The following is a 16,981-nucleotide window of genomic DNA, read 5'->3' on the forward strand; positions in this document are numbered from 1 at the left end:
AGAGGTTCACCACTGACCTAAATTTTTTAAACACAACATTTTCCATTAAACAGTACCAAAAGAAAAAACAAAAAAACAATCGCGGCACAAATGTTTCCAAAACTAGATTGAATATGCACTGAATTGATACTTTAACACGTATCAGTTAAGACACAGTATCGGTCCTTTCTCAAATCAAATCATATTATTCAGAAAATGAAAAGAAAATACAAAAAGGTCCATCCTCAAAACTCAGTTTATTTGGACTCTTTCTTGAAAAAGAAAAACAATAAATCAATACATTTTTTAATATAGATTTACTTCAGAAAACACCTATTATTCATTAGTTAGGTCTTCTGAAAAATGTATTGATCTAAGAAGTTTAGTTATTCATATTTGGTCTTATTGAATATTACATACATATACATGGTTGGAAGTTAAGCTGCTTAAAAAAAAGACCAATTCGGGCAGATTGACCTTTGTGTCTTGTCAACTACAGATGATTCTGTGATATACAGGACAAAAGACACATTACATTTGTTCATCTTAATGGATGTACAGTATTTATATTGTACTTATACTGGTCAGGTCAGGTGTATTTGATGTTACATAACAGAACAGCAGCAGGTGGCAGGATAGTCAACAGCTTTCACTTTAAACTCATTTCCAAACACATAGTAAACATAAGGATTTCCTTTCCACTTGTAGTTCACTTTGGTTATGGGAATGAGCTCAATCGTCTGCCTCTGAAACAGATCACAGAATGACAGATTTAAGATCTAGTTACAGACAGACTGGTAATGATACAGCAAAGTTTGTGCATTCAGGGCATTCAGAGTGTGACCTAGTGTTTTCTGAGTCTGTGTTGCAAGGATGACTCGCCATCTCATTTAGAGAGAAATGCATCTTTACACATTATGATTATAATGAAAGTTTTTCGATTTCTTTTATTTTGTCAAGAGGCCAAAGATCAAGAAGGCCAAACTATAGGAGTTGGCCATACGAGGGGAATGTGACTGCAATGGAGGATTAAAACACTTAATTTTCTTTTTATTTAATTTATCTTCAGATGTTTTAAGTTTACATTTCAGCTCAGTGAAACACGTTAAGCATCAACACTTTTTCAGTAAGTAAAATTTCTTGTTGAATTGTGCTTCAAATAAAGAACTTAATGATGACCAGATTGTTAGTTAACCATTTAGGCTCCAAGTTAATATTGTCTATATGGACAGTGATTTAAAAAAAGTGAACTTGTAAAACTGCCGTGTTAAATGCAAAGCGGTCGAAAATTTGGGTCAGTGCAGTGCAACCAGTGCAAAAAGTTTGTCTAGAACCCTGTGCATTACATTGTTGTGTTTTAAAACAAATCGGAAATTAGGGATGCATGATATTGGATTTTGCTAATATCGGTTATGTGATATTTTTCAAGTCATTTTGGCCAACAGCCAATGCCGATACCAATATATTTAATTTTGTTTGTAAGCAAGACCAAGTCTCTCCTGTGCAGATGTTCATAATGAGAGTATTAGATGCAACTAAAAAACAACTATAAAGCAATCACTGCAGTTTTTTTCTTCAGACAGATGCAGTGGTAACCTTAACATTTTATTTATAGAGTTAACATTTATAAATGGTCTAAAGCAAAAGAGTTGCAATACCTCTGAAAATCTGAAAAACATTTCATAATTTATTTGATAAAATATTGCATGTTAAAGAATACATCTGTACAAGTATCAGGTTTGTGATATTTTATTAATTTAAGATATAGCTTCTGAACTTTAAACCAAAACATACTTGTAATTTGATGATATTTATTATTACTTTATTTAATCAGAAATACAATGTTAATGTTATTTGTGTATTTTATTTAGATTTTATTGCAAGTAGGTCAACAGCGCCCCCTAAATAGAAAAGTGGCCTTAAAGGGTTAGTTCAGCCAAAAATGAAAATTATGTCATTATTGACTCACCCTCATGTCGTTCAAAACCAGTAAGACCTCTGTTCATATTCGGAACACAGTTTAAGATATTTTAGATTTAGTCCAAGAGGTCTCAGTCCCTCCATTGAAACTGTGTGTACGGTATACTGTCCATGTCCAGAAAGGTAAGAAAAAGATCTCCAAAGTAGTCCATGTGACAGTATACCGTACACACAGTTTCAATGGAGGGATAGAAGGCTCTCCGACTAAATCTAAAATATCTTAAAGGTCCTATGACATGAAAATTTCACTTTCTGAGGTTTTTTAACATTAATATGAGTTCCCCTAGCCTGTATATGGTCCCCAAGTTTCTAGAAATTTGAATCGGTGTAAATTGAGATTTTGCTATCTTTCTCTGCCTTTGAGAAAATGGAAGCTCAATCAGGCTGATCTTAAATCTCCTCGTTGTGACGTTGTAATGAGAATTGTTACCTCCCCTTTCTCTGCTTTGCCCGCCCAAATATTTACATATAATTCAGCACAGGCGTTTCAAACAGACTTTTATGACATGGATTCGACAGCACCGGCACAAACAGTGAGTAACAGTGTTCATTAATGCCTGATCTGTGATCAGTGATTTCTGATGTGTAGCTAATCATTCAAGTTCACACAGACTTTCTTTCTAAATCATTTAATACTGTTTATGCATCAGTGAATCAAGCCAGTGACTAAACGATCAACTTCACGTTGTTTCTCTTAGTAGCATGAAACAAATCTGTTATTTAAATTGTGATTTAACTACAGAGAGCGATCAAAGAACGCTCGCTTTTTTCCGGAGCTGTTACACATCGCGAGTATATCTGCACACTTGCCCAAACTGCCGTTACAATGAATGACGCTGTTATGCTGCACAACGGAGCTCTTACTGTATTCATGTGTTTGCTGTTAGTTGTGGTGAAAGCATTTTGTGAGATAACGTGTTGCAATAATGACGAGATCACTGCATTCACGTGATAAACAGACTCTGTCTACTCAATGCTCATCACTGCAGCCTTTCATGTGATGGGGAAAAGATCGAAAAAAATAATTATATAATCAACACTTCCACGATTCGTTAATCTCGACAGCTGTAATAGTAATATATATATATATATATATATATATATATATATATATATATATATATATATATATATATATATTGTATATATATATATATTTGAGAGGGGTTTCACATGTAATATGCATTTCGAATGCAAAGATGTCAGCCAGTCACAACAGTTGTGGTTTACTCGCAGTCTCACAGCAGACACGCCCCTTCAAACAGAGCATTCAAGCCAGAGGGCTAATGTCAGGATATAAAAATGCTTTTTATTTCAAAATTTTAAATGTAAAAATCATACTAACAATATAAATACACCTAAGGAAACATTAAAAAATCATTTAAAGAAAAGGAAATAATCCATGTCATGGGACCTTTAAACTGTTTTCCGAAGATGAATGGAGGTCTCACGGGTTTGGAACGACATGAGGGTGAGTCATAAATTACATAATTTTCATTTTTGGCTGAACTAACCCTTTAATGGGACAGCATTAGGACCGGGTACCTGAGCATTAGGACTCAAGGCAAAACAGCGTAATTATTCATATCGGGTGATGCCAATGTTTACATATACAACTTAAAAAAGAGTTACATTGTAAATTTTACAATATAATAAGATCTGGAAGCACACAAAAACACAAAAGATTACCTGTTGTAAAATACGGGATGTTTGGGCATATTTCCCCTGATGGTCTTTTACTAAACGCTCAGAAGCTTGTGCAACAGAACCATCTGGAAAGCCCCTCACTGGATAGACCTACGGTAAACAGAACCATCTGATGAACTTACACATTTCAACAAACCTCTATATATGTATGGTGTGTTCGTACCATATACTGGGCGTCTTTGAAGAGCTCTTTCCCCGAAACCTCCTGCAGTTTTTCCACTTTCAGACCACTTAAATCTTGTGCTAAGAATTCATCCTTCTCTATGCTCCTGAAATAGTCCAAAAATAGCTTTTAGCATGAAACAGTTCAGTTTAAAAAACTTTTTGATTATCATGAAATAATTAATAATAATGACTTAATTTATTTTTATTTAATATGTTAATAAGTGCTCTCTTGTGCAAAGAATGACTTCAAGTCTAATGACTTCAAGTCTCAGTCTATGAGTATGATAATAGAAACATAACTGCAAACATCTCCTCATGTCAGCAGGATTCATGAATATACTGTAGCACAAACAGTGACTGAGGAGCTATAGTTAATATAGGGCTGCACGATTATGAAAAAAATCATAACTGTCGATTATTCCATTGAAATTGTGATTATTATTTACAATTATCGCAATTTACATTGAATAATGTTTATACGGTTGTTTGATGCAACTGCATGCTGTATTTTTAAATAAAATAAACAAGCTGAAACACTCTAACTGAAAAACATTTAGTGCTTTTCAATAGTATTAAGACTCAAATGTCAGATATACATTGGACTGGTTTCTTCTTTAAATTATAAAAAAGTAAATATATGAATGGGCGGCAGTGGCTCAGTGGTTCATGTAGGTTGTCTACAAACCGGAAGGTTGGTGGTTCAATCCCCGGCTCCACCTGACCAAGTGTTTTGAGCAAGACACCTAACCCCAGCTGCTCCCGATGAGCTGGATGGTGCCTTGAATGTGTGTGTGAATGGGTGAATGTGAGGCAAATTGTAAAGCGCTTTGGATGGCCGTGTGGTCTGTTGAAAGCGCTATATAAATGCAGTCCATTTACCATTTAAGCGTGCAGAATAACATAAGTGGACTTTGAATAATTGCCACTTTGAACAATTACATAATTGTGGCATCCATAACTGTAATTGCGATTAGAAATTTGATTCATTGCACAGTCCTTAGTTAATATAGCAATAGCCATGCCTGCCTTAGCAAACATGAATGTTATATCCAGGGGTTACATTGGGATTTGTTATGTGGGGTTGGTTTCATGCTTTCAAGGAGTGCAGATGTGCATGAAAGCCTACAAACTCTTATATCAATTGACAAACTGTTAACTGTAACCAGTTAAGAGAGCTTAAATTAGCAAGAACGAGAAGGGTGTAAAAAAAATCAGTTTTTTCCATAAAAATTGGTCTCTGTCTCTGTTTTAATGTTCAAATTAAATCTGATTCAACAAAAAGCATATCTAATTAATTGAAATCATGACTTATACATTGGAATTATCAACTTAATAAAGAAAAAAAAAAATTATTAAAAGTTTAGCAAAAAATTAAAAAAATATTAGAAACTTATGAAATATGTTTATTTTTTCTCAAATTATGTTTGTTAGTTTATTTATTCATGCATTTTCAGACATTTTGTGTTATTTACTTTAATTTGTCTGGTAATCAAATGATGGCATAAAATATTAATTGAATTGATCTTTTAGTCAAATTAAAATTAAACAAACCCTTTCAATTTTTTTTGTCAGACAAAGTGCTGCACAACAGAGGATTACTGTTAAAACATGGATGACAAAATGTGTGATCATTCCTTAAAAATAAAGTTTTCATATTAGGGCTGCTCGATTATGGTAAAAATCATAATTCAAGATTATTTTGGTCAATATTGTAATCACGATTATTTAACACAATTATGACCATATGACCAAAACTTTATAGGAGTGGTTTATTTAAATATAGTGATACATGTTAAACATGTATTTCCTGTAAATAAGGATGACATATACATCGTAGAAACCAGCGGAATTCAAACAAACAAACAAACAAACAAAAAGTCCTCAAAATTATTGAAAATAATTAAACCGTCAGTAATAAAAAAAGCAAAGGACAAATACAATAGTATAAAAAGATACGAATTTAAAAAACTGTGCTTTAATGTTTTTTTGTATGCAAGCAGTGCTTTAAGTGGGCAGGTACGCACAGGTAGTCAGTAGGCTACCGCCACTTCCAAATATAGCTCTTGAGCGAACCGCCACCTATCCGTGCACCCAGAACGTGCTTTTAGCGTACCGGTACGCTCATTTGGACATCTGTTTTAATAGAGGTTTTAATCCTTTGCCTGCACTGCCACTTTTCAGAGCGCTCTTCACAATGCAAGCTTCCTAATTTATCCCACCGAGAGCAGAGACTACATTACCCATACACCATTGAGTCAAGTCAAGTTACATGATTTTACAATTTTGCATGGGAAATTGTGCTTTTATGGAGTGAAGAAAGCGCAGCGCTGCAAAAAAGGGGGCGGAATGGGGTGCAATAATACTTTTATCTCAACTATTGTATTCTCATACTCGTTGAAGGCCAAAATCGAAATCAAAACCGTTTTTCGATTAATTGCACAGCCCTATTTCATATCATTTTAGTAGCAGTAGTAATACTAGTAAGACATACATTCTACTGTTCCATGTACCATATTTTGACAGGTTGCCGTGGAGAGTTATGTCTGTGTGTGTAAATGATATGATATGAAATTGTGTGTCTGCACCATACATTCACACAGAGACACGCAGAACATGCAGTATTCGTATTTAAATAGTCTTTTTGCCATTTAACATTCACAAACACTGGTCCATATTGCCATTTGACTTAATTGTACTGACCTACCTTTGATTTATTCATTCTTAATTAGCAAATCCTGAGACATTCCACGTTATACAGTAAATCCCATTTTTATTACTGGATTCCAAGATTCGTGTTTTTCACACCATGGAAATCATAGGCCCTATGAGCCCCAGCACGTTATGTTGGTAACTCATCAGGTAGGGCCCCTACCTGATGAGTTACCAACATACACTCAAAAAAATAACTCTTTGAACGAACATAAAGAAATCATGGAAAGGATTTCCACATGATTAATTTGCTTTATTTCAGCATTATGCAACTCTGTTACTCCAATTTAATGTACTTACGTTGGGTCAACTTAATTTATTAAGGTTGATTCAACTTATTTACTATGGTTGGGCAAAGCTTAATTTAATAGTGTCAGCCCAACTAATTTGCAATGTTTTGGACAATGTTTTTAATAATTAAGTTCATTTTACAAAAGAAGTTTAAGTAAACTTAACAAACCTTAATAGAGTCAACAAACAACAAATGAGTTAATTGTACCTGAAAATGTTAAATAATGATGACATAAAATTTGAATAATGCCATTTTAGGACTGCCACCCGCTTGCATTAGGATCATGAGCAGCTGATTAATATTACTTTTCATTCAACCCTTTCTATAATTACAGCTTATCAAACATATCACAAACTTATTTAAATTACAAAGTAACATTTCAAACCGTTTGTTTCTTTGTTTGTTTTGTTCTTAAACTTACTAGAACGACTTAATTGCTATAAATTGTATTACTCATCAACCTATCTAATGGTGCTACACTTCTCCAAGAGGGTGACAGAATAACAATTACCCATAATAGACTGCAGAAATCCTCAGTCAATGAGATGCAAGTCTGTGTTGGTTTCACTAATATGTTACCTTTACGCAAAAATGTTATGTTGGCTGAACAAATCATTTTTAAGTAAAGCTGACAATACACACTTTTTTGTTGAATGAACTAGAATAAATCAAGTTCACATTGTTAAATAATTTTTTTTAAGTAATCCTAACATGTACGGATTAAGTAAAATTAGCAAAGGTGAAAGTAAATTTTTTTGAGTGTAACGTGCTGGGGCTCAGCCCTGGAACGTCCTAGCCAAATATAACCTTGATATATCATGTAGATCATACCATTTAACATTGATGTTTATGAAGATGAGCAGCTTTCCCTTTCCATTGCAGGTGTCACACTTGCAAGATCCACTGCCACTACATTTAAGACACCTGAAAGACACCGAACAAGTCAAAACTCAGAAAAATACCAAACCACTGAAGCCCCCTGCAGGATTTAATCTGAATTGAACCCACAGTAACAACACCAATAAATAAAATCAGAAATATCAATAAATGAATAAATAAATACAATGAAAATAAACAAGTAATTCAATAAAATAAATACATAAAATGGGGGAAATGAAAGAAATACATTTTTATTTAATTAAAAGTAAACAATTAATAAAGCAAAAAATTAAATAAAATCTGGAGTAAGCATGGAACTTATGACCTGAGGAACTGTTTTTAGAGAGACACCAATTTTTAAACCTACCTGCCACAACGGACTTACTTTTTACGTCCAGTCCCGCGGCAGTCCACACATTGACCAGATTCACGGTTACCAGAACCATTACACAACGTACAGTTAATCTGCACACAGACAACAATATTTTAGGATATTTTACATCATATGAACTAAAAAAAAAAAATTCTCCAGCTTGCGTGCACATTTACAATACAATTCAACTTGAATTCTTCTGCGGGCACCAGACAAGTTTATACAGTACAAGTGTCATTTTCTCTGTGAAATTAAAGACAATTAAAAATTGAGAACAATTAAAATCCTTGCATGCAAGAAAAATTACTTACTTTTCCAGTTTTATTACAGGTGGTACAGGGGGTTTTCCCCTTTGTCTGACACAAGTCACAGTTCTAGGGTACAAAAAGAATATAATGCTCAAAAATATGATCTGACTTTTTGAACATAACCATTACTGGCATGTTTACATGCAGCATGAAGCCAGAAACCATTCATACTTTAGAGAGCAAAACACTTTTTTAGCAGCCTTGGTTCCAAACATATTTATTTTTCCAATTTATTTATTTTTCCATAAAGATATTAAAAACTTTTGTTTTAAGTTTTAAGCCATGCAAATGTGTTAAAATCACAGAATTAAAACTTCGATTTGTAGCATGAAGCAAAAAAAGTATTTGAAGATGTGGCCAATACACATTTTTTTTGGTATATTTTATATTGTTTTTTTTAAATAAGCTTCTTCTGCTCACCAAGGCTGCATTTATTTGATCAAAAATACAGAATATTTAATACTTAAACGTAACATTGTGAAATACTATTGCAAATTAAAATAACAATTTTCTTACTTTTTCATACTTTAAAATGTAATTTATTTCTGTGATGCAAAGCTGAATAAAAAAAAAAATATTTTTAAAAATAGAAATCTTTTGTAACAATAGAAGTCTTTTCTATCGCTTTGTAACAATTTAGTACATCCTCGCTGAATACAAATTTATATATGAAAAAAAAAAGAAACAAAAATTGACTGACCCCAAACTTTTGAACTGTAGTGTATATGGAAACAAAAGTTTCTATTTTCATTTGTAATAATATTTCACTGAAATATACATATTTTTTTAAATCAAATAAATGCAGCCTTGAGCAGAAGAAACTTCTTACAGATCCCAAACTTTTTAGCTGCAGTGTTTATATGTATATTTTCTAGAAGTGCAGAGAGACTATTATAGATAATTCTCAGTGCTCCATCTGACTGGGTGACTTCTTTTTTGTGTGTGTGTAATTTGCTTTTCATTGTTCTCTGATTGGTGGAGATCTCTTTGCAGAATCATAGTTAATGTAGCTATTCACAATGAATTCTTGATTGCATTAGTTGTTGCCTTGGTAACACAAGTTAAACATACAATACAAAATGTAAATTGTGACCATGTTATGGAAGATGATCAGATATTTCTATTGACTTTAGTCAAATAGTGCACTTGGTCAGCTACAGAGAGAGAGAGAGAGAGAGAGAGAGAGAGAACTAGTGGCAGACAGCAATCAACTGACCAATTCTGAGTGGTGATGTCACTATACGTAGACATCAGAAAATGTAAACATTATTACATACACTACATGCAATCATGCTGTGCCAAACCCAAGAGGTTATACTGTTCCTTACCGAACCGTTCGGTCAAACGGTGGAAAAGTGGCTAAAGTGTGTCGAATGGGACCTGCTTTCTTAGTTTTTGTGGATCATGTGGTTAAATGTCAAACCTTGACTGAGGAAGTAAAGGGCACTTTAATGGTCTGCTTCTGCTCTTGAAAGAAGGCCGGAGGTTGAGCTGTAATCTGCCACGGACCTGGAGCAGGCTGAACACCAGCATCCACAGGCTGACCTGAGAGAGAGAGAGTCACAGGGAGAATGAAATGGTTCTTTTGGCAACCAAACAGTTGACGAAAGCCATTCTATAACATTTGTACTTCTTTTGTGTTGAACAGGAGAAACATTTTTTTGAAAAAAATTCCAAAAGCCATGGCTGATGGTTTAAAAATGAAAGAAAAATGAATATTTTGCAATGTGATTCAGAAATGTTGTGGTTTTATCGATTACAAGCCACACTAAATGCAGCAATATTTCCCTTGTAGCCATTTGCATCATCATGGAGGATTTGTTTATATTATAGGAATGTGAGATTAGATTTGTGGCAATTTTTCAGAGATATGGCCAAGTGTAAATGAAAGCAAAAGACAGCATAAAGTATAAAAAAAACATGCTATTTCTGACTTCTGGGTACCTGTGTAGGGCTCCTGACTCCATTCAGCAGATCTGGACTCCACGAACGTCTCCAAACGATACTGAGAACAGAAGCAGAATAAGCAGACACACCACAGATGAACACCAAAATTACTCTAGTTGCTACTGTTCTGCTCCACATACTGGAGAAGAAAACGATGGTCATAATGAAGATGATTTACTGTAGGTCTCACCCTGTAGGTATTAAAGGACTCCATATTGGTTATGACTCCATCTTTGACGGGGTCAGAACTATAGCAGCACTTGCTGGAGACGTATTCTGCGAAAGCTTCACGTGCCCTGTCCTCTGAGATGGAGGGTATACTGATATCAAAGAGAAAATATCGATATGTAAGTGACCTTTGCACGTCTAACAGGGTGTGTTGTGACATGAACATGTTTTAGTAGCCTACTACTGTGATGCTTTTTAAGTGATTTACTAAGCTGATACACCACATTAATGCAGACCAATGAGCTAAAAAGGTGAATCAGCAGAATACTTTTTAGGTAAAGCTTTCAAACATTTTGATGCCGAAAACCTCAAAAATAAGATAATTCACTATTAAATGCATTTTCACCTCAATTTTAGCCATCAATTATAGCCATTCAACATTACAGTATTGAAATACTTATTTTTCAACATTTAGTAGGCTCTGAAAAATGTAACTTTTAATTTATTTGCAGTCTTCAGAAAGTTGTTCCATCTCTTCCTTTTCATTTTCGGTTGTGAAATAGCGGCCTGTGCCAGTGATGCCACCTTGTGGACAAACTAGTTAGCACAAGGCATATGTGGGACTTGCGTGAACTGCTCCTTCAGGCCGTCAATTGAATAGCACTTCTATGTGACCTTTACATTATGAATGGCCTCTTTAAAGGTACAATTTGTAAGATATTTGCATTAAAATATCCAAAAACCACTAGGCTAGTGTTTTATATTTTGTCCAGCTGATTACTAACAATATCTGTAATGTTTTCAACTATTTGTAAATCATGAGAAAATTCCCATTTTAAACAGTGACACGGGGCAGAGCAGTCCCCTGTCAATGACGTTGGTTACCCTTTGTTATTGCCTTTACTGATGTAGAAACCACATGACAACAGGGTCGTGGACAAATGAGGAAATAGTTTCACGACAAACTTCAACTAGAAAGAGATGCTGATCTCGCTTGTGTTTTACTCGACAGGTGAGTTGTTTTGATTTGTATCTTTACAGAAAAGGTATGCTATTATAACAATGAACAAGATTAGTATTATGGGGCATATACGCCAAACTCGGGGCATCGCATCGCAGACTCTAGAGCCACATAAGGACACGTCTGATCCATCGTCTGATCGCAGCTTTGCGTTGACTAATCGTGCAAATCATTTAACTCATGTTAAATCCATGATTTATCTTTCCGTGTGATTGATGGCCGTCAGCAGTTGGGTAGAAGACAACACATCCCATCATTCCACGCTCCTTCTTAGCATCATCAAACCACATGATTGTTATTGTTTTGATAGTGCGCCCTCTCAAGGTACAATATTCTGATTGTTTGCATCTTGTTTTCAAGATCGTCAATAATAAAGTGCTTCTTCTAATATATATGTGGCTCAGTGATAGAACATTGCGTTAGCAGCACAAAAGGTTGTGGGTTTGATTCCCAGGGAACACATACTGGTAAAAAAAATGTATAGCCTGAATGCACTGTAAGTCGCTTTGGATAAAAATGTCTGCTAAATTTGTATTAATAATATCACTTTACATTACTGGTAGATTATCATTGCACAAATTAACACATTTTCTACTTAAAAAATAAATAAAACCGCTGTCTTTGCTGTAGATCACGCTTTTCCATCTTAACTCAATCCTGCCATGCAATTTCATCATTAAAAGAGGTACATTAGAAGAGGTAGGCTACATTATTTTTCTCAGCAAAGAGTTGGAAACATCATTTCTGAAGCAATTAAAGCCACCTATTTACTGTTAATAGAGAAATGCACTCTCTCCATCTCGTAAATGAACTTGACGAATCACAATTTTCTGAGAATAGAATAGTGAATATCGCTAAATTGTAAGTTTACCGGTGTATTTAGAAAGCTGGCACATTTATATTTTATCTAAAGCGAAGAAAGAGCCCGTGCACGGTTGCCAGGTTGACAAAAAATAGTAACACATTTATAATTCAATATTGCGCACAATAAGTGTTAAACTCTGTATCGGGGATTACGGCTCTTTGAGCCTGGACTGAAGTACTGGTTTCGTCTGGTCAGAGGAGAACTGGCCCCCCAACTGAGCCTGGTTTCTCCCAAGGTTTTCTCTTCATTCTGTCACCGATGGAATATCGGTTCCTTGACGCTGTCGCCTCTGGCTTGCTTAGGTGGGGTCACTTCATTTACAGGGATATCGTTGACTTGATTGCAAATGATTGCACAGAGACTATTTAAACTGAACTGAGCTGAATGATGACATCACTGAATTCAACGATGAACTGCCTTTAACTGTCATTTTGCATTATTGACACACTGTTTTCCTAATTAATGTTGGTCAGTTCACAATACTTTTTGTTTAAAGCGCTATATAAAGCGCTTTCACTTTTCACTTTCACTATATAAATAAAGGTGACTTGTCTTGACTTGACTATATCAGCCAACCTGGTTGGATTCCTCTGCGACCAGATTAAACTAGTTATAGTGGCCTATACTATATTGTCTTCTCTATCTCTATCTTTATTAATTTATTGTATTTTTATTTTTTAGAAACCTTTCATACATTTCATTTCGATTTAAACACTGTTCTTGTATTCTAATTTAGCATGGTAGCTACAGCTACTGCGCACGTGCTGCGATACCAATATAGAAACAGCTGTATCTACACGTTTAGCTAAGTGCTTGGGATAACACATCGTCGTATCTATGCATCAAACACAGCCCTACTTTCTATGATGATTGCATAGGTGGGTTTTTAAGAATCATTGCATGCATTCAGTGCTTTTTGTATAGCAAAAAGTCTCTTACTGCCAGTCTGGTTGGATGGGGGCCTGTTCAGGCACAGGCATCGGTACAGATGGAGGAGGAGGTGGAATACACGCACCTGTGAAAACAGTGACAGGTCAAAATTGTCAACCTAGACAAAACTAGGGGCCCATTCATGCTCTGAACACTATAAGGTTTATAGTTCAAGTTCTCCTAATGTTTGTATTTACTAGTTGGGAATGAAGTTGTAATTATGACATCAGGTGCGTTGAAAAATTGTTCAAAGCAAGACCTCGATGTACCTTTTTATTTATTTTTTTATTATTTATTTATTTCTTTACATAAAATTCAACTCAATTACATTTTTTAATAACTCTACATCTACAAAATGATTTTAAAAAAATGTGCATTGCTGTGTCTTTGCTTTTATACTTTTTTAAATCTATGATGGTGCTGTAAATTTAATTGTTAGGCTATATATTCTATGGTAATTTTACAATATTATGGTATTTTGTAAACTAAAATACCCCTTAATTTGAAAAAAATTAAGCTTTTCCTATCGTCATGATGTTCATGTGCACTCAACTTGTAAATACAATCTTTCGGGGACATGATTTGAATGCTCTATATGAGCTAAGCATATTTTCTCATGCTGACATATCTTAAATTTGTCATGCTTCTTACCACCTCCACCAGCCACTGCTCCTTCATATCCAGGGATTATATTGAACGTATTGGCTGCAGGGGGTGCATAATGGGGGGTGTGGATGCTTGCTGCAGGGGGGGCTGCCATTGCTGAATGAGAATTGAGAAGAAAAAAAAAGAGAAAAAAAAAAACAGTTAGGGATTTTTTTTTCACTGGTTGTGCACCAATAAAGACATGCAACTAAAATAATCCCAGTTTGAAAACTCAAAGTTTATAGAAAAAAACTTTCTCACTTGTGATGACGGCTATGTGTGGTCAACTTCTAAATACAATCTTTCTGACATGAGCCTGAGCATGTTTTCTCTTGCTGACTTATCTTAAAGACATAACTTCACGCTTACCGCCTCCGCCAGGCATCGTTCCAGGATATCCAGGGACTGTATTGAACATATTGGCTGCAGGGGGTGCATAAGGGGGTACGTGGAAGTTTGCCATGGCTGAATGAAAAAAAAGAAACAGAGAAGGGGTGTGTGGATGCTTGCCGCAGGGGGGGCTGCCATTGCTGAATGAGAATTGAGATGGAAAAAAAAAACAGGGATTTTTTTTTCACTGGTTGTGCACCTAAAGACATGCAACTAAAATAATCCCAGTTTGAAAACTCAAGGTTTATAGAAAAAAAACTTTCCCACTTGTGATGACTGTAAATGTCTTTATAAATCGCGTTAATATCCTACACCGTATATATACAACATATATATTTTATATTTTATATTAATATTTTAAGGCATTATATGTTTAACAGTGTCACTTTGTTTGTTCCGCTTTTATTTTGAAAAAGCGCTGTTTTCTTCTTCGGATGTTTTTTTTTTTTGTGACGCTACACTTCCGCTATTCTCTCGTCACAATGTGGTGTTCACATATCGTCGGAAGAACGGTAAAAACCTTTAAACACTCAAGTTATTTATCATGTTCATCCATTTGAATCTTGTAAAGAAAGAGTTTACATTGTAATTTACTTTATTATTTTTGTATTGCTCGTACATGTTATTTTTAAGAGCTCCGAACTGTGAGGGTGTGTCACGCTAGAGCACATGGTAGCTGATGGCAGAAACTCTTTGATTAGCGCCCTTGGAAAAGCGGAATGAAGTATGAAGGAAAATATGTGGAGTTTGTATTATTATCAGAAGAGATATTGTTTAAGGAAAAAAGAGAATGTCAATACTTCATTTGTTTATGGGTTTATTGCACGTCATCAATATAAAAACGTATATTCTTTCTTCAAACAATTATAATATATTCTGTTTAATTTAAAAGAAGCATGTGATATTTCATTTGTCATAAAGGCTTAAACACATTTCATATTGGTCATTTGTTAAAATAATTTGTATTGGGTCTAAACAGGATTAATATGTGAAGATGATTTATGTGCAAATTATTTGTGAAACTACATGGAAGCATTTTGTATTTCTGTTTATTCTGTAGTTTTCACGGTGTCCAGGTGCATGGTGCTCGTTGAGAGGAAGAAATAAATTGACACCTGTTTGAAACTCTGCGTCTTGATCAATCTATATCCGAGGGTTCGCTACAATGACTGTTATGTGTGGTCAACTTCTAAATACAATCTTTCTGACATGAGCCTGAGCATGTTTTCTCTTGCTGACTTATCTTAAAGACATAACTTCACGCTTACCGCCTCCGGCAGACATCATTCCAGGATATCCAGGGACTGTATTGAACATGGCTGTAGGTTGTGCATAAGGGGGTACGTGGAAGTTTGCCATGGCTGAATGAAAAAAAAGAAACAGAGAATTTTTCCACTGTTTATGCACAAAGAAAATGTTTTACTGTAGTAACCTTTCATAAAATTCTGTTTCAAATATCACAGAAATGTCACTATACATTCAGACAATTTTATATATATCTATTGCACAGCTTTCTAAAACATTTGATTCTGACTGCCCAGTCACAGCAGCCTTTATTAAAATACATTTGTAAAAAAATCCAAATCTAAATAGCTAAAAATCCAAATATAAATGTATAAATTATAAATAGCCAGTTATTAAGTCTTCATCTGCTTAGCCTTTTCAAATAAGCTATTGAAAATATTATTAAAGGCTGCACCAAGTAATAACTTACTTTTTTTTCCTTGAAGAACTGATTCTTGTTGTTGTAAGGCTCCTGAAGTCAGTAGTGAGCAGTGTGCACTATAATGACTATGGACTTAAGTCTCCCGTATTTATGATTTAGGAATGTATAATACAGATCCAAGAGCTGCTGCTATTGGATGGCACTGGAGGAGGTGGTGGGAAATTGTATAGTACAGTTGTAAATTGAGCAATCCTACGACCTCCTTCAGTGAAATAGGCTAGCCAAGACAAGTGTTAGAAAAATGCATGTATAGTAGAATTATGGAAAAGTCCAGTTCCATAGAAAAATGATTGCCTCAGAATTTCTAGGAACTGTCTTATACATTTCAACTTAAAGTGGGTGGGGGGAGGGGGGGGGGGGTGAAATGCTCGTTTTCACTCAATCTCCTGTTAATCTTGAGTACCTATAGAGTAGTACTGCATCCTTCATAACTCCAAAAAGTCTTTAGTTTTATTATATTCATAAGAGAAAGATAGTTTGTACCGATTTCTCCCGGAAAAACACGACCGGCTGGAGGCATGACGTGTGGGCGGAGCTAAAGAATCACGAGCGCCAGTAGGCTTTTGCGTTGAGAGCGTTTGGAAGCTGTGACATTACCTGATGACAAACACATCCAAAACAAACCATGGCTAACAGTCAGATTCAGCGTTTATTTATGATCCAGAATCAGATCCAGAGGCTGAAATTTAACAAGAGCAGCATCAGCAACGACGTCTCTATGTGGTATGTGCTGAAACTGTATATATTTGCTTAGCGGTTTTGGAAAATGACTAAGTTCCACTTTATGTTGTCTTTTTTTTTTTACACTTGCACAACTTCGTCGATGCTCTGTAAAAATAAAGTGGGGCGAGATGGGCTCCATAAGGTCTCCTCCCCTAACCATATGTGATCTCACTC

At 35.0% G+C, this 16,981-nt stretch overlaps 1 protein-coding gene across 1 annotated transcript; it reads right to left on the reverse strand.

Annotated features, from left to right (window-relative positions):
* Window positions 1-484: 484 nt before the first annotated feature.
* Window positions 485-14,083, reverse strand: LOC113080121 (protein SSUH2 homolog). Its single transcript, XM_026252346.1, has 11 exons — window positions 13,975-14,083; window positions 13,333-13,408; window positions 10,530-10,659; window positions 10,337-10,397; window positions 9,816-9,937; window positions 8,396-8,458; window positions 8,097-8,176; window positions 7,664-7,756; window positions 3,830-3,935; window positions 3,649-3,756; window positions 485-725 (listed from the first exon to the last, which is right to left on the reverse strand). Exons 1-11 carry the CDS (start codon window positions 14,081-14,083, stop codon window positions 585-587), a joined length of 1,089 nt encoding a protein of 362 aa, XP_026108131.1. The 3' UTR covers window positions 485-584.
* Between the last annotated feature and the right edge of the window lie 2,898 nt (window positions 14,084-16,981).

The sequence above is a fragment of the Carassius auratus genome, unplaced genomic scaffold (assembly GCF_003368295.1).
Source record: "Carassius auratus strain Wakin unplaced genomic scaffold, ASM336829v1 scaf_tig00030267, whole genome shotgun sequence".
In the NCBI taxonomy this organism is placed as follows: domain Eukaryota; kingdom Metazoa; phylum Chordata; class Actinopteri; order Cypriniformes; family Cyprinidae; genus Carassius; species Carassius auratus.

Coding starts and splice junctions, on each gene's coding strand:
- LOC113080121 (XM_026252346.1), bottom strand. CDS start 14,083: ATGGCAGCCCCCCCTGCAGCAAGCATCCACACCCCCCATTATGCACCC. Junction 7,757..8,096: donor CGCGGGACTGGACGTAAAAA/GTAAGTCCGTTG, acceptor GGTGTCTTTCAG/GTGTCTTAAATGTAGTGGCA. Junction 726..3,648: donor CATCCCGTATTTTACAACAG/GTAATCTTTTGT, acceptor GATCTGTTTCAG/AGGCAGACGATTGAGCTCAT.